The sequence below is a fragment of the Rhamphochromis sp. 'chilingali' genome, assembly GCF_963969265.1.
Source record: "Rhamphochromis sp. 'chilingali' genome assembly, chromosome: 18".
Classification (NCBI taxonomy): domain Eukaryota; kingdom Metazoa; phylum Chordata; class Actinopteri; order Cichliformes; family Cichlidae; genus Rhamphochromis; species Rhamphochromis sp. 'chilingali'.
The window spans coordinates 18,399,122-18,413,707 of record NC_137945.1 but is presented as its reverse complement, the minus strand read 5'-3'; the positions used below and the strand labels follow the sequence as shown (position 1 = coordinate 18,413,707).

Genomic DNA, 14,586 nt, shown 5'->3' with positions numbered 1-14,586 from the left:
GGATTTAAAGCTGGAACTAAACCTCACAGGTGTTTCTGTCAGTACTAGACTGGACGCACACATACACTTGCTCTTAGGTCTCTGTGCGTCCAAGAGGGAGACAACCCGCTGTCTGTTTTAATCTGTCCCGGCCGATCTGCTGCACATACCTCGCCACTGATACCAGCGCCTGCTCATTTAAGCTGCAGATGCTTTTTATCAGTTTGAGCGAAAACATTTTATCTTAACCTGCTGAGGGTTCCTTTGAAAGGCCTTTGTTATTGCTCTGAGCCTTCCTGTGTGTGTGTAACCTGAGAGAGCTCTTCTGCCTGGCCAAGCCCAGACACACTTGTACATATGCGCAAATACACACACACACACAGCAGGTTCTGTTTAGTGGAAATGGAAGAGCTGGGCAAAGCCTGTGTGTAAAGTTTAAGTTGGTGTTGTTGCCAAACATTGCAAACTGTAACCCATTTCACATTGCTGCAAATATATTTGTCTGTTCATCCTCCCATGCGTTTCTGTGAATAAATACACAAACCATAATCGGTGTACTCACATATTCCCGTGTGCTTGTGTGTGTGTGCATGTGTGTGTGCGCATTTCTTAAGTGAGGAATTCAGGCTGTAATTGAGACACGCAGACAATATGTGTTCTATTGAGGGGATGTTTCATATCATGTGGGTTTGTAATGAGAACCTCTGGTTGCTTACAGAGCCATGCTAGGCAGGCTTTTTAAGGCTTATGTATTCTTATGTGTTTTTGCGGCCAAATCACCACAGATTTCAAATGTTTTTGCCAAAAGCTGCACTTGTCTGCTTTTCCAGTGGTCACGTAATGTGCTGCTTTGTGTTGAGCCGTCTTCCTGTCAGCCATACTCAACAGCAAACGAGTAGTCAAATCCACACTAAGATCTTTTTAGCAATTTAATATTAATCTGCTTGTCTGATGTATAATTATTAGAAAAATGTAATTATGTCATCCAAGTGAGCGGATTACAGAGACCTCCTAGTGGTGGATTAAAGGAACAAATCAAAAACGAAGGACATTCTCATAGTGTCTGTTTCATCCATCCAGCGCTGCAAACAAAAGCCGGGGCCTACCTGCTAAGCCCCACTTTGATTTGATTGGAAAATGGCCTCTAGTGGAAGCTCCGATTGGATAAGCAACAGTGTGTTGTACTCATGCCAGCTTGGAGCAAGGATGCTGTCACTTATTCCAGTGTTTTTGTACGTATGTGTGTCTTTGTGTATTTGCTATTAATTTGGCTAGTGTGTTGTTGGCATGCTGGGTATGTGTGCTGGAAGTGGGGCAGAAACAAAACAAAGCAGGAGGTAATAGACAACACATGGAACAGGATGAAGAAGTGAATGAAAGCTACATAACAGATTCTCAGTTTCTGTGTCCACGTACCTTTTTTCTGGCCTACTACTTCTATCATGTTTCTGTATGTTATGTCCATTTCTACGTGTTTGACTCTGGTAGTCACCAGTCAGTTATTGCTGACCGCCTCATATTATTAAATGTTACCTCAGTAAGAAATGAGCTGGGGAAAAAGTTTATATAAGATATCGGTGATTGATGGAATGCTAATGATATTTTTTCCCATCAGCTCCACATGGTGCTATGGTACACATCTGGACCACAACAGATCTGCTGCTGTGGACCTGATTTATTCCTCCTCATGCCTTCATACCTGAATTTTATTTTTTAAAACTAAGCAGGCATTTATCAGAGCGGCACTTTCTGCTTGGCAGGATTTCACATATTTAAAAGTCGATAAATGGAAAAAGAAGGGAGTATAAATGTTATCAAAAGCAGTCACATATGTGTGCACCAATATTGAGTGTTTCAGCAGAAAATTCCTTTTCTTTATAAAATGTTTTCAGTCTACTTGCAGATTTATTTTCAAGATACTCACTTAATGGATTCCTGGTACTGGGATGTTTGTGAACAGGTTATGGAGTCACTAAGCATTCAGTCTACAGCAGTATTTTCCTTGGATTTTGCACATTTTAGATACTCCACAAGCTACTGGTCAAACTCTCAGCTCATGTCACACTTGGCAGAATGTGTTGGGGCACAATATCGCTCTTTCAGGTTGGCCTCATTTGTATTTATGTGCAAGCGCTTCAGGTCATGTTTCATGATTGTGTAGCGGGAGTAAAATGCAAGCCATTACTCTGCCTCTCCAGACAGTTGGGTCTTTAAAATATGAGAATATCTGTTCGGTCAGGTGCAAACAAGACAAGGCTGTACTGGGAGAAACTGGGTTTTACTACTTAAAAAAATCTAATTTTTCAGTTTGAAGTGTAAGAATGGGCTTCTCTGTAGATAAGGTCCACTATAATGGCAATGGTAATAGTGTTTTGCTCTTCATACTCTTAAAACCCTAAGCTATATAGTAAGGGGTGAAAGGGGGTAGCTTTTTTTCAGCAAAAGTTAGAATTTACACCCTTCCTGAGTTTGTATCTTGGATTTGCAGTGGGACACATGACAGAATCACTTTCTTAAGTGTAACCTAGTTTTCAACAAACCTGCAGAATTCTTACATTAAAGCATAACATATTAGATTACTTGATGTTTCCCAAACCATTCACAGAATCACAGTAAAAGGTGCACAATGAAATGTACAAATATGTAACCACTTATTGGATTAAAAAAACTGATAAGGTCTACTTACTTGGGTATGTATTACAGTGGACAGAGATCAGCTCACTGCACTGTCATTCCAGTCTGTGTCTAGAGGAGTTGATTTGTATCTACTGTGTCTATCAGTTCTGTCCAAAGCAATAACACAGTAGAGATATTAATCAGCTGAGTTATTTTAACTAGTCACGGCAGGCTTAACTTGGAAGATGGATTTGGAGAAAATGGAGGGATGTAGATGTTGCCGTGCTGGAGGCAGAACTTTTGTGGGGGGAAATCCCATGTTAATGAAAACACTATCCTTGGCGAGTGACTGGTGTTGATATCCATTCAGTGCAGTTCCCAGGATTTCTCACACTTATACGGTATTTGTTCTTCTCTCTACGCTTCCCTCTTTGGCTTTGCAGAAAAACCACTTCAAATGGTGCCGTCTCCACCTCGTACCCACCCTGGCACTTTCTGCACCACTCCCTTTCCACCTTTCCCTCTTCTCCAATCTCCATTGCTCACTCGCATCTCTCTGTATTAACATCAAACGCCTGATCTGGTACAAACATTCAAAGACTCTAACAGTTTGTTTCCAACTTCCTTGTCATCATCTCATCCCTCTATTCTCTGTTTACTCTGGGATTTGCATTAGAAAATACATTTTGGGATGGCTAATCCCTGCACGTTTGATTTCCGCGGCAGGGTGATGGCTTCCAGCTGCGCTCTGCGGCATATTTGTGTGAAGAGCGATCTTCGAAAACAAGTTTTGTCGGTGGTATAAATCAGACCACTAATGCTGTGCTGGCTCGGCGCACAGTCTCTGCTTACATGGTGGCCCTCCGTATGCGTGTTAGTGGATATGCCTGCGTCTGTGTGCTTGGCAAAACTGAGTGATGATGTTTTTACACCACAATCAAGCCCATTTGCAAACCTTTAAATCATATACCCTCAAGTGCGAGCGCAGCATATTGCAAATTTGAATATGCAGCATAATCGTTTTTTTACTCGCCTTTGTTCTCTTGTATTTTGATAGTATTGATCATATTTCATGTAATTCTCAAAACTACACTGTGATTGCAGTTTTGTGTCAGTGCAGGCTTAGCATTAGGAGACCGAGGGCGTGTTAACCGACCGCTTTGATTCCCAAACAGTTATTTATTTTTATTTTCTTCACATAAGCCGCCGTTCTCAGAAAGTCTCCAGCCTGGATGCTTCTATTCATTGCGACTCCTTCTCAACTGAGTGAGCTGTTTCACAAGCTGCAGACAAAGTCACAAGTGATCTGTTGACAATTTAATGATATAAAATCACAGAATGAAAATGCCCCCTTTGTGTTGTTTTCTGTCCCCAAATCTCTCTGGATATTTGGTTCGTACTATGATAACTGTGACCACAGAACAGCGTAATGTTACAATAGCAATTTCATGAATGTTTTCTTTTACCACTTAAAAAAATTCTGCACGACTTGTGGGCATTTTATTTTAGCACTGAGAAAACAAACACTATCCATTTTTACCTCACCGACCCTGACGATCCAATCCCCGGTTGCAAAGACTTGTCTTAGGATTGGTGGGACTTCAGCAGAGATGCAGCTGCTGGCCTGATCTGTTGCGGTGAAGAGATGGTGGTGGTGGTCGTGAGAGCAGAGCTGCTGATTTAAGTTAATAGATGCTTCCATCCTCATCCGCGGCCACAAGCTGTGGGCAGCTACTTAAAGAATGAGATTACAATAAAGTGATCATTTTTGAAGTTGTAAAAAAACATTGGCTTTTACAAAAGTTACAGAAATGCCCATAATAGCTATCTTAATGCTCCTAAATATGAAACCACAGTAAGTGACAGAGTAGTCGTGGACTGTTGACTATAGTTTCATTCTTACATTTGAGTGGTATCAGTCTCTTGAAGGGAGGTAAGGGTATTTCCCAAAGTGTCTGCTATCTCTTTACTAAATGAAGGTGTGTCTATGTGTGTGCCTGTGTGTATCTAGTTGTTTTGGTGTATTGGTGGGGACCTGATAAGCTGAAGTGTTAAGTTTGGAGTTCTATTTAATAGACCCTTGTAAATGTATTGCTGTACAGTTATTCTGTCTTTTCAAAAGCAGTAATGGTGCGTGTGTGTACATTTGTGCTCCTCTATTTGACTTTGGTGTTTGTGTTTTTATTATAGACACACACACTGAGCTCAACATAGATGCTGGCCTCTGCAGATCGCACTAGATAATGTCATATTTCTGGATTTCAGTTCAAGACCAGCGTTGTTGAATTACTGCAGCTAAATTTTGGCACCCTGAATCAGCTGTGTGTTTTGCTGACACACCCCATTCCTCCTGCCATGATAGACTTCACTCACTCCTGCTGCAGAGTTTAAAGGGCCCTGCACTGGTTTCTATAAATCGCAATTCCGAAAGAGTAATCAAGAGGATCGTTCTAGGGAGAAATAGCTTTTATGGACTATAGGAGATATTAAAATGTTCGTATCTGTTTAAACACACAGTAATGTTTTTCTAGCTGTTGAAAAAAAGTGGATAATTGCTCTGATCTTCGAATCAGTAACTGCTCTGCTGCTACTTTGGACCTTTGGCTCCTTACATTTGTAATTTTAACCTCAGTTATTGTCTCTTTGCATTATTGCTTGCTTAAAGGTACAGTGTGTAAAATCCCACTACTAGATGTCATTATATTAGAGATTGCAGTCAACTTAATTCGTGTTTTTTACCCCTCACAATTCAAGTACATAATCCTATCTATGGTGGCCACAGTAGGACAAACAGGCAGATTGTAGGCTGTCAATCCACCGTTTACCGCAGCTGTCAATATCGCTAGAGTTTCGATATGCTGTGTTGATCTTTAGGATGTTCGAGCCTAACATTAGCTAGCATATTGTTAGCTTTTAAACAGCTGATCTGAGATGCGAGGCTCACATGTCTAATCTGCTGACAATAAATGACTGTGACAATTTTAGGAATAAATGAGCAATTTTATGCATGTTTTGTACTGTATGTTACAGCTCTGACTTCATATAAAGTTTTAAAGAACTATTTGTGATCTTTAAATTACAAGTAACTTATTAGCCGCAGTATGTATGTAGCCTGTCTCTAGTTACATGCAAAAAAAATGAGCCACGGTGTTCCAGATGGTGCTTGCTCCTATATATTCCTAATGGGTTATTACCTAAAAGGTTTGTTTATTTTGTTAGAAGATGTAATTGCACACCAATCTATGTATATGTCTGATTACATCATTCTTTTTTTCTCTTAAATAACCTCAAAAAATAACTTTTTGTACCAATCAAAATACGATCTTATCTGTTTTGCTAAAACAGCAGCCTTCAGACTGTGTCAGCAGTTGAAACAGATACCTTTTACAAATTTTGAAAAGGCTTGCATGCCTGACATGTGTGATTGCAGTAAAATATTCCATTGTTAATTTTTCTCATGTCACTCATTGCACTTATTTTAGCAAACTCCTCTGGGAAGTTTCTGATAATGGACTGGTTTCAATAGAAGGTCGAACTTGCTTTGTTCTTTTTCTTAGGACATCTCTCTGTGATTCAGGCAAAGTGCACTTAAAGTTTTTAAGAGCAGCCACTTTGTTTGCCTTCAACCTCCTGCCCATTATAGAAGCCAAAGGTATATTAACAGAGTCCTTCGAACACTCACAGGCCTTTGAGTCCTCACTGAAGTTGCTCAACATGGACTTCTAATTGGTTCTCACCAACAATGCCAGCCTGGGAGACTTTATTGTGAAGTCCAAGTTATTTCTGCGATTTTTGACTGTGTGCCACTCACACTCAGTTTAGTGTGCAGTCACATGGAGAACGTGACTACACAGATATTTGTATTCATAGTTACCTTAACAGCGTTGTGTAGCACAATCCTCATTGTGGATTGCTTGAATTTGGATATTTTACCTGTATTTTTGTCTGTGGACGTGCATATTTGTGCACTAAAGATAAATTCTTAGCATGGCTGCAAGAGCGATGACTGCAGTTGTGTTTCAGTTTGTGCATGTTCATGTTTGTTCAAATGAGGAGGAGCACTGGAGCTATCCAGCTTTAGAAGCCAGATGTCAAAGGTCGTTCCACATTAGTGCCGCCGATCAATCGCAGGCCTTGCATAACTTTCCTGCCTCTTTGTCTCTGAAGGAAGTGGATTAGAGGCTGTTTTCTGTAATGGGACCTGGGATGATTAGTTTGGCCTGTTTAGAATGCATGCGCTCACAGATGCATGCAAACATGCACTCAAAACAGACGGCCTGGATGGTAGAATAGACCTTTGTTTTTAAGATGCTCATTTATTTTAGTTTCCAACAAATCATCATAAATCAGATGATGCCATTATGTTCTTTGATGCTGGGAGATCACGAAAATTTCTGTCCTTCCTCTAGGTCACAGTCTCTGGTAAATACTCATAATCAGGCACTTTTATCAAAAAGCCACCAAGAAAGAAAACCCTCCTGTTGATGTTTGGTGACTTGCCAACTTTGCTATTTTAGCTGCAATTTTGCTGTTAGCTTGACTACGTCATGTGTACTTTTATGATCCAGTATCATACAGCGTGTCAGGGGCATTACAGGCTTAAAGAGGAAGTGTTTCCAGCTCCAGATCTCAGAGGGGGGACTGTAACATATACCCCAAAGAAAACAAAGCATAATCGACCAAGAGCTGTGCTAGGGGATAGCCAAATTCATTAGGATACTTTGGATATGATCCAGTAGTTGTTAAGATATTTAAGTGTAGGAAATCTCAGGGGGAGGTCAGAAAGAAACCCTACTCCTTACATAGTTTTGCAGCTAAATGGTAATGACAAATAATGAACAGAATGCAATGCTACATAGAAGAGAAACTATGACATCAGGAACCACTGTTCCTTCATAATAGGTTTAACAGTTTCTTTATTCTGGGAAATGGATCACACACAAAACTGCAGTCATGCCATATCCCTCCTGTTACAAAATGTTAGCTCAGATAGGATACAGCCCTGTAGTTGGATAAGTTGTTCACAAAATAGATGGAATCAACACCTTTACCTGGTGCCGTAGAGATCCCAGGAGCTACTTTGTTGGTGGGAGTTTGCCCCAGTATTGTGTCTCAAGGCAAATTGGTCCTGGGTAGGACCAGATGAAAAGCGATTCAAAACACCACTATGAAGAGAAAACGAACAAGGGCTGATTGATCCATGATCGACTGATCTACGTTGCTATTCTCACCCCTGGCCATGACCAAAGTGACCAAAACAATGAGATTTCTGATGCAAGCGTCATTAGAACGTTCCATCAGAGAGTATCTGGAATCAGCCTTTGAAATAGGATGAGGAGCTCCATAACTCCAGAGGGACTTGGAGCAGAGCCACTACTCCTCCACAATGAAAGTAGGCAGTTGAGGTGGTCTGGAGATCTGACTAGGATACTTCCTGGGTGAGGTGTTTCAGGAATGCCCTCTCCTGAGGCAGATCCAAGACACAGTGGAAAGATTCCATCTTTTGGCTATTTTAAGAATATCTTGGTGTCCCCCTGAAGATCTGGACAAATTGGCCAGGACAAAGGAGGTCTGGGTGTCTGCTTACACTGCCGACTCAGACTCAGATAAGCAGTGGATGGATGGATGAAAACAAGTTTATACAGGTAGTGCAGAATTATTAGGCAAGTTGTATTTTTGAGGAATAATTTTATTATTGAACAACAACCATGTTCTCAATGAACCCAAAAAACTCATTAATATCAAAGCTGAATGTTTTTGGAAGTAGTTTTTAGTTTGTTTTTAGTTTTAGCTATTTTAGGGGGATATCTGTGTGTGCAGGTGACTATTACTGTGCATAATTATTAGGCAACTTAACAAAAAACAAATATATACCCATTTCAATTATTTATTTTTACCAGTGAAACCAATATAACATCTCCACATTCACAAATATACATTTCTGACATTCAAAAACAAAACAAAACCAAATCAGCGACCAATATAGCCACCTTTCTTTGCAAGGACACTCAAAAGCCTGCCATCCATGGATTCTGTCAGTGTTTTGATCTGTTCACCATCAACATTGCGTGCAGCAGCAACCACAGCCTCCCAGACACTGTTCAGAGAGGTGTACTGTTTTCCCTCCTTGTAAATCTCACATTTGATGATGGACCACAGGTTCTCAATGGGGTTCAGATCAGGTGAACAAGGAGGCCATGTCATTAGTTTTTCTTCTTTTATACCCTTTCTTGCCAGCCACGCTGTGGAGTACTTGGAGCATGGAGCGTGTGATGGAGCATTGTCCTGCATGAAAATCATGTTTTTCTTGAAGGATGCAGACTTCTTCCTGTACCACTGCTTGAAGAAGGTGTCTTCCAGAAACTGGCAGTAGGACTGGGAGTTGAGCTTGACTCCATCCTCAACCCGAAAAGGCCCCACAAGCTCATCCTTGATGATACCAGCCCAAACCAGTACTCCACCTCCACCTTGCTGGCGTCTGAGTCGGACTGGAGCTCTCTGCCCTTTACCAATCCAGCCACGGGCCCATCCATCTGGCCCATCAAGACTCACTCTCATTTCATCAGTCCATAAAACCTTAGAAAAACCAGTCTTGAGATATTTCTTGGCCCAGTCTTGACGTTTCAGCTTGTGTGTCTTGTTCAGTGGTGGTCGTCTTTCAGTCTTTCTTACCTTGGCCATGTCTCTGAGTATTGCACACCTTGTGCTTTTGGGCACTCCAGTGATGTTGCAGCTCTGAAATATGGCCAAACTGGTGGCAAGTGGCATCTTGGCAGCTGCACGCTTGACTTTTCTCAGTTCATGGGCAGTTATTTTGCGCCTTGGTTTTTCCACACGCTTCTTGCGACCCTGTTGACTATTTTGAATGAAATGCTTGATTGTTCGATGATCACGCTTCAGAAGCTTTGCAATTTTGAGACTGCTGCATCCCTCTGCAAGATATCTCACTATTTTTGACTTTTCTGAGCCTGTCAAGTCCTTCTTTTGACCCATTTTGCCAAAGGAAAGGACGTTGCCTAATAATTATGCACACCTGATATAGGGTGTTGATGTCATTAGACCACACCCCTTCTCATTACAGAGTTGCACATCACCTAATATGCTTAATTGGTAGTAGGCTTTCGAGCCTATACAGCTTGGAGTAAGACAGCATGCATGAAGAGGATGATGTGGACAAAATACTCATTTGCCTAATAATTCTGCACTCCCTGTAGTTAATAATTTTGTCATGACCAAAGGCAACAGAGCTGCCACTTACCTTACTCTGTGTATGAGAGCTCCTGATCTCTGCCCGTTCAAAGTCAGCATACTGACTTTGTAATTTGTACTCACTATTAGCTAAAAATACACACGTGTACCCTCGCAGACAATGGCAGAAGTTGTGAATTATAAGAAATCTGATATGCATATAAGTGTATATCTCCTTCCAGTGAACAACTTTAAAAGAACGCCTGTTTCCTCCAGCACCATTAAGGGCCTCACCCTCAGCTGGAGTCCTGACAGCTTATGACAGACGAACCGTGCAGAGTACCCGCTGATCAGACAGCGTGATTACACCATACATCACAGGTTCCTAAACACAGGCCTCCATCCTGCCTAAACGCACCAGCATACGGGGCAGTTAAACACATACAAAGACTTGTATGTGTCTCTGTGTTCAGACGCTGAAGTATAACTGTGTAGTCTAAACTTAGTCACACATGGTTATTGCTCAAGAATATGAGTATTTTTAGCTCATTTGCAAACTTTGTGCCATAGGATTACTGTTGCAAAACCTTTTTTTTCTTACCCCAAAAAGTACCTCTTTTTTTCACCCCTCCTTTCTGTCTTTTCCTCTCTTTAATGTTGAAGTCTAGACAATTTATTGGAGAATAACTTGTCAGGGAATGCTTTTTTCTGTGGCTCACTTTACTGCATTAATGATTCATACACATTTAAAATAGCTTTCCACAGTTTATCACCGTGGCCCCATCTCTTCATCAGCAGGTTTGCATGAATTTTCCCACAAGTGTGTGCATGTTTTGGATGTAACATGACGAGCGCACACAAACATATCTTTGTGTGCGCATATTCATATCTCTGTGTGAGTATATGTTATGATGGGTGTGTGGGTATGTGAGTGTGTGTGTGTCACGATGGGTCTGTGTCTTTAGGCAGACTTCAGTGTGTCTGGCTGGCTGATCGTAACTCACTGGGAGGGAAAGGCACACATCTCGTTCTGGAAGCTTTCAGTCACAGATCGTATACAGCCACTTTGGTGTGCATACCCTCTCACACACACACACACACACACGTTCAGCTTGTACAACCACTGAATTAAGGTCTAGATAAGATGAAACTTTGATCCAGTCGGATAGTTGGTGCACAGAGGAGCACACACAGGTTTGTGCTTATAACACACATTTTCTGTTAATTGGCATGAAATGATTCTACTCAGACAACTAAAATATGACGAAGCTCACTGCACACTTGTTGTTTAGAGATTTTGCAGTTACTGATATCAAAATATTTGCTAGAATACATGCTGTAATGTAAGTGATGCATAAGATTGTGTGTGATTAGGCTTATATATGATGAGAGTTTGAAGCTTGTGCCCTTTTGTACTGCAGAAGCTTGAAGCTGTGTTACAGTGATAATCTTCCATACCTGAATACTTGTTTTTTTTACCCTTTTTCTCACTCAAATGTGAAGTCACTGTCTTGTTCCTTCTGTCCTGTTGTCTTTCTGCATCAGTCAGATATTTTACTCCTTTCGGTTACCTCACAGTTATTGAGAAACCTACTTTTTATTCAGATGCCTGCTGCTGTCTTGGACCGAAGTAGGGCAGGCTAGTACGCAGATGAACCAATGCAAATACAGATACATGCGCAGAGTGAGAGCTAGTAAGAAGTAGGGCAGACAAGCAGGCAGTATTACCAAAAGCCCTTGGATATCAGGGGCAGGCTGTCCCAGAGGAGCATCATGTCATAACAGTCCTGATTGCACACCATTTAGGAATGCCTGCAGAGTTAACCTTTCAGTGATGAGGGGTCACCAGTGATGTGATCACTAACCCCTCTGATGCTTCCCTGCCAACTGCATATACACACTCTTGCATTCATTTTCCCCTAATGCCATCTCTGTACGGTGTGGGATAATTGCCCACAAATGCTCCTTGGTGGCTATTAGACATGGAAGATTTACTCTCAAGCCAACCACTTCAAAAAATATTGTATCCCACTAAAAGCTTGAGATGCTTCAGTTCCCTTGTGTTTTCTGCGTTGATTTCTTTTTTCCTGCATTATCTGAGGTAACTCACTTTATCTGCCTGCCTCTGTCCAGGTGCAGTACAGCGATGCGCAGAGTGGTAAGGATTTTGTGACCTATCTGACTCTCTCCCCTGTGCAAATGACTTTCCACGGCACTGGGAGCACCCTCCAAGCCAGCCATGACCAGGTGAGTCTGCTTAGATGCATTCAGTATTGTGTAAAAGTTGTATACAATAACAGTAAAGTGAGGATGTTTTTAAAAAATATGCCCATTTTTTTGTTTGTTTTGTTTTTGTGGTTATCAATGAACTGAATGTAAAGTACACTAAACAAAAAACCCACAACATCCATGCTTTATTAAAGCACAAGTTAGCAGTTTACCTCTGGAGTCAATTACTTTATGACTTTTTTAAGGGTCCAGTGTAATGTGTTAAAACATCAAAGTCAAACTCAGTGTTTCAAACAAACTAACAATCAAGGCCATTGACTACCAGCTTCAGTGTTCTGCAGAGAAAGTCATGTCAGTCAAAGAAGTCCAGTCGCTTTGAGGAGACTGATAACATGATGTAACAAATCCATAACAGACCCTGCCATGTTTTCATGCTCTCTAGCATACTTCTGTTATTAACCGGTTGCTGTTACAAACACATGGCTGCAGCTTTTCGGCTCGCAGCCGAACATACACACCAACAACAACAACAACAACAACACAGTCAGGACACAGCACAGATTTTAATGCACGGGAGGCGTGATGAGCTGATGCAGCTCTGGTGTGTCAGCCTCCCTGCAGCAGTGCTACAGAGCACACCCTGCCACATACCCCCATCACCCGACTGAGTCTTTTTTAAGTTGCTTAAAATGTATTTTGATGCATCCACAGCAGTATGACGCTTCTGTGCTGATCCTTGTGTTTACTTTGTCAAACTGGGGGGTTTCCTACCATAACACATTTTAAGAAGTACATTGACTATAGATATATCCACTTTAAAAAAACTGAAATATATTTCTTCCTACGTTTATATATTTATAAAGCGCTCTGAGTTGACCAAATCTTCCTGTGGACTGTAATCAATGACCCTTCATGGCAATTAAATTGGATTTTTATGGCTCCATAAACAGTGACCGCCGTGGCCCGAGCGTTTATGCTTTTGGTTGCCTGTCCATCCAAATCTGGTGAACATGATATCTCTTGGATGGCCTTGATGTATTTTAGTCACATTTGGCTCAGATGGTCACTTGGACTAAAGTCAGGGCTGAATAGATTTTGGTGGTCAAAGTCCAAGGTCACTGTGATCTCAAGTCTACCCCTTGTGAAGGGGATATCTAAGACACCTGCAGAGTGTTCATTACAAATGACACTACATCTGGCAAAAATGTGTACTTGGACTCATGGACAAACTGATTTTTAAATCTGGTGGTCATTGGTAATGGTTACAGTGACCTGACCAAAAAAAAAAAAAAAAGTTTTTTTCCAATGTAAGAATTAATTTGACAATTGTAAAAACATTTCACAGAAATATGAAATAGCAAGAAATGAAATAATGATATTTTATAGTTAGTTCGCTGGTTAGCAGTGCTACAGAATCAGTACAATCAAGTTGGTTTTTCCAGTTGAATCTAATACTGATAGTCATGCTTGTGAAAGATAACATATCAAATATTATAAACAGATACTTGTAATAATCAAGTATCTTATTAAAGACATTTGACAGTTAAATCAAAGACTTTATCCATCCAAAAATCGGATCAAGAAGTTGAGTACATATTAAACTGTAAATATCATTAGCTAATCTTGATTTTCTATTATTTTTTGCAATAATAATAAAAAATAAACTGCAACTGTCCCACTATGTTATCAGATGGGCTTCCTTTCCTGGTGCAGTCAAGTGTACCGTATGCTGTATATGGTGTACTATATAGGACGTATTGTGAGACTTTGACAGGTCTCATCCTCTAATTAACAGAGAATCTCTGCTTTTATTATTAATCACCAGGGTGTTAGACCCACCCGTGTTAATATTCACTCACTGCATTTCTTCCCGACAGCTTTAGTTTTTCTATCCATCAAAAATAATCCTCATCCACAAATCTGATTAAACTTATGGCAGACCCTGTCATTCTCTCTCCCTCCCTCCCTCTCTAGTTTTCTCGCTCACTCTCTTTCGCATACTCACTGCATTCAGAAGGAGGTTCTTTGTCTTGTGTTGCCCAAGCAGAAAACCAGTTGCTTACAATCTATCATCTAAACATAGGACGCCTCTTTGTTCAGCAGTCTTCAAAGCTTTAATAAAGGGCCTGGTCGGCTGCGATTGGGCCAGCTGACAGGGGGATAGTGTCGCCACCGCTAACTGAGAGCCAAGCCAATATAGGCCAGGCAGGTCTGCGTCCTTGGGACCTGTTGTTGCCAGGAGCACTGGGGCATGACCGACTGTTAGAGAAAGCCTTTCTTTTCCTCTTCTCAGTACAGTGAAGAGTATGACCACAAAGGGAGCACCTAACAATAAGGGGTTACCCCCAGCAGCCCTTCAGTCCACAACACTTTAACAATTCTGAAGGCATCACACATTTGGATGGCTTTACCATAGACCATTTTCCATCACAGGAACTAGCAGGTCATATTAGGGTGTCATGCTCCTTTTTTACATGTTCCAACCATGGAAGCTATCCCTGTATGACCTCTTTATGGGCTGTTTCCGTGGTGGGAAAAAGTATAAATTCCAGGATAAGTAGCTCTGAGCGCCCC

The 14,586-nt window shown here is 41.1% G+C and overlaps 1 protein-coding gene across 1 annotated transcript in view; it reads left to right on the top strand.

Annotated features, from left to right (window-relative positions):
* Positions 1-14,586, top strand: part of stau2 (staufen double-stranded RNA binding protein 2) — a 102,672-nt gene that overhangs the window by 58,548 nt on the left and 29,538 nt on the right. The window contains exon 13 of the mRNA XM_080865409.1: positions 11,917-12,030. Coding sequence (XP_080721535.1) covers positions 11,917-12,030 — 114 coding nt within the window. The remainder of the gene's footprint in view (positions 1-11,916; positions 12,031-14,586) is intronic.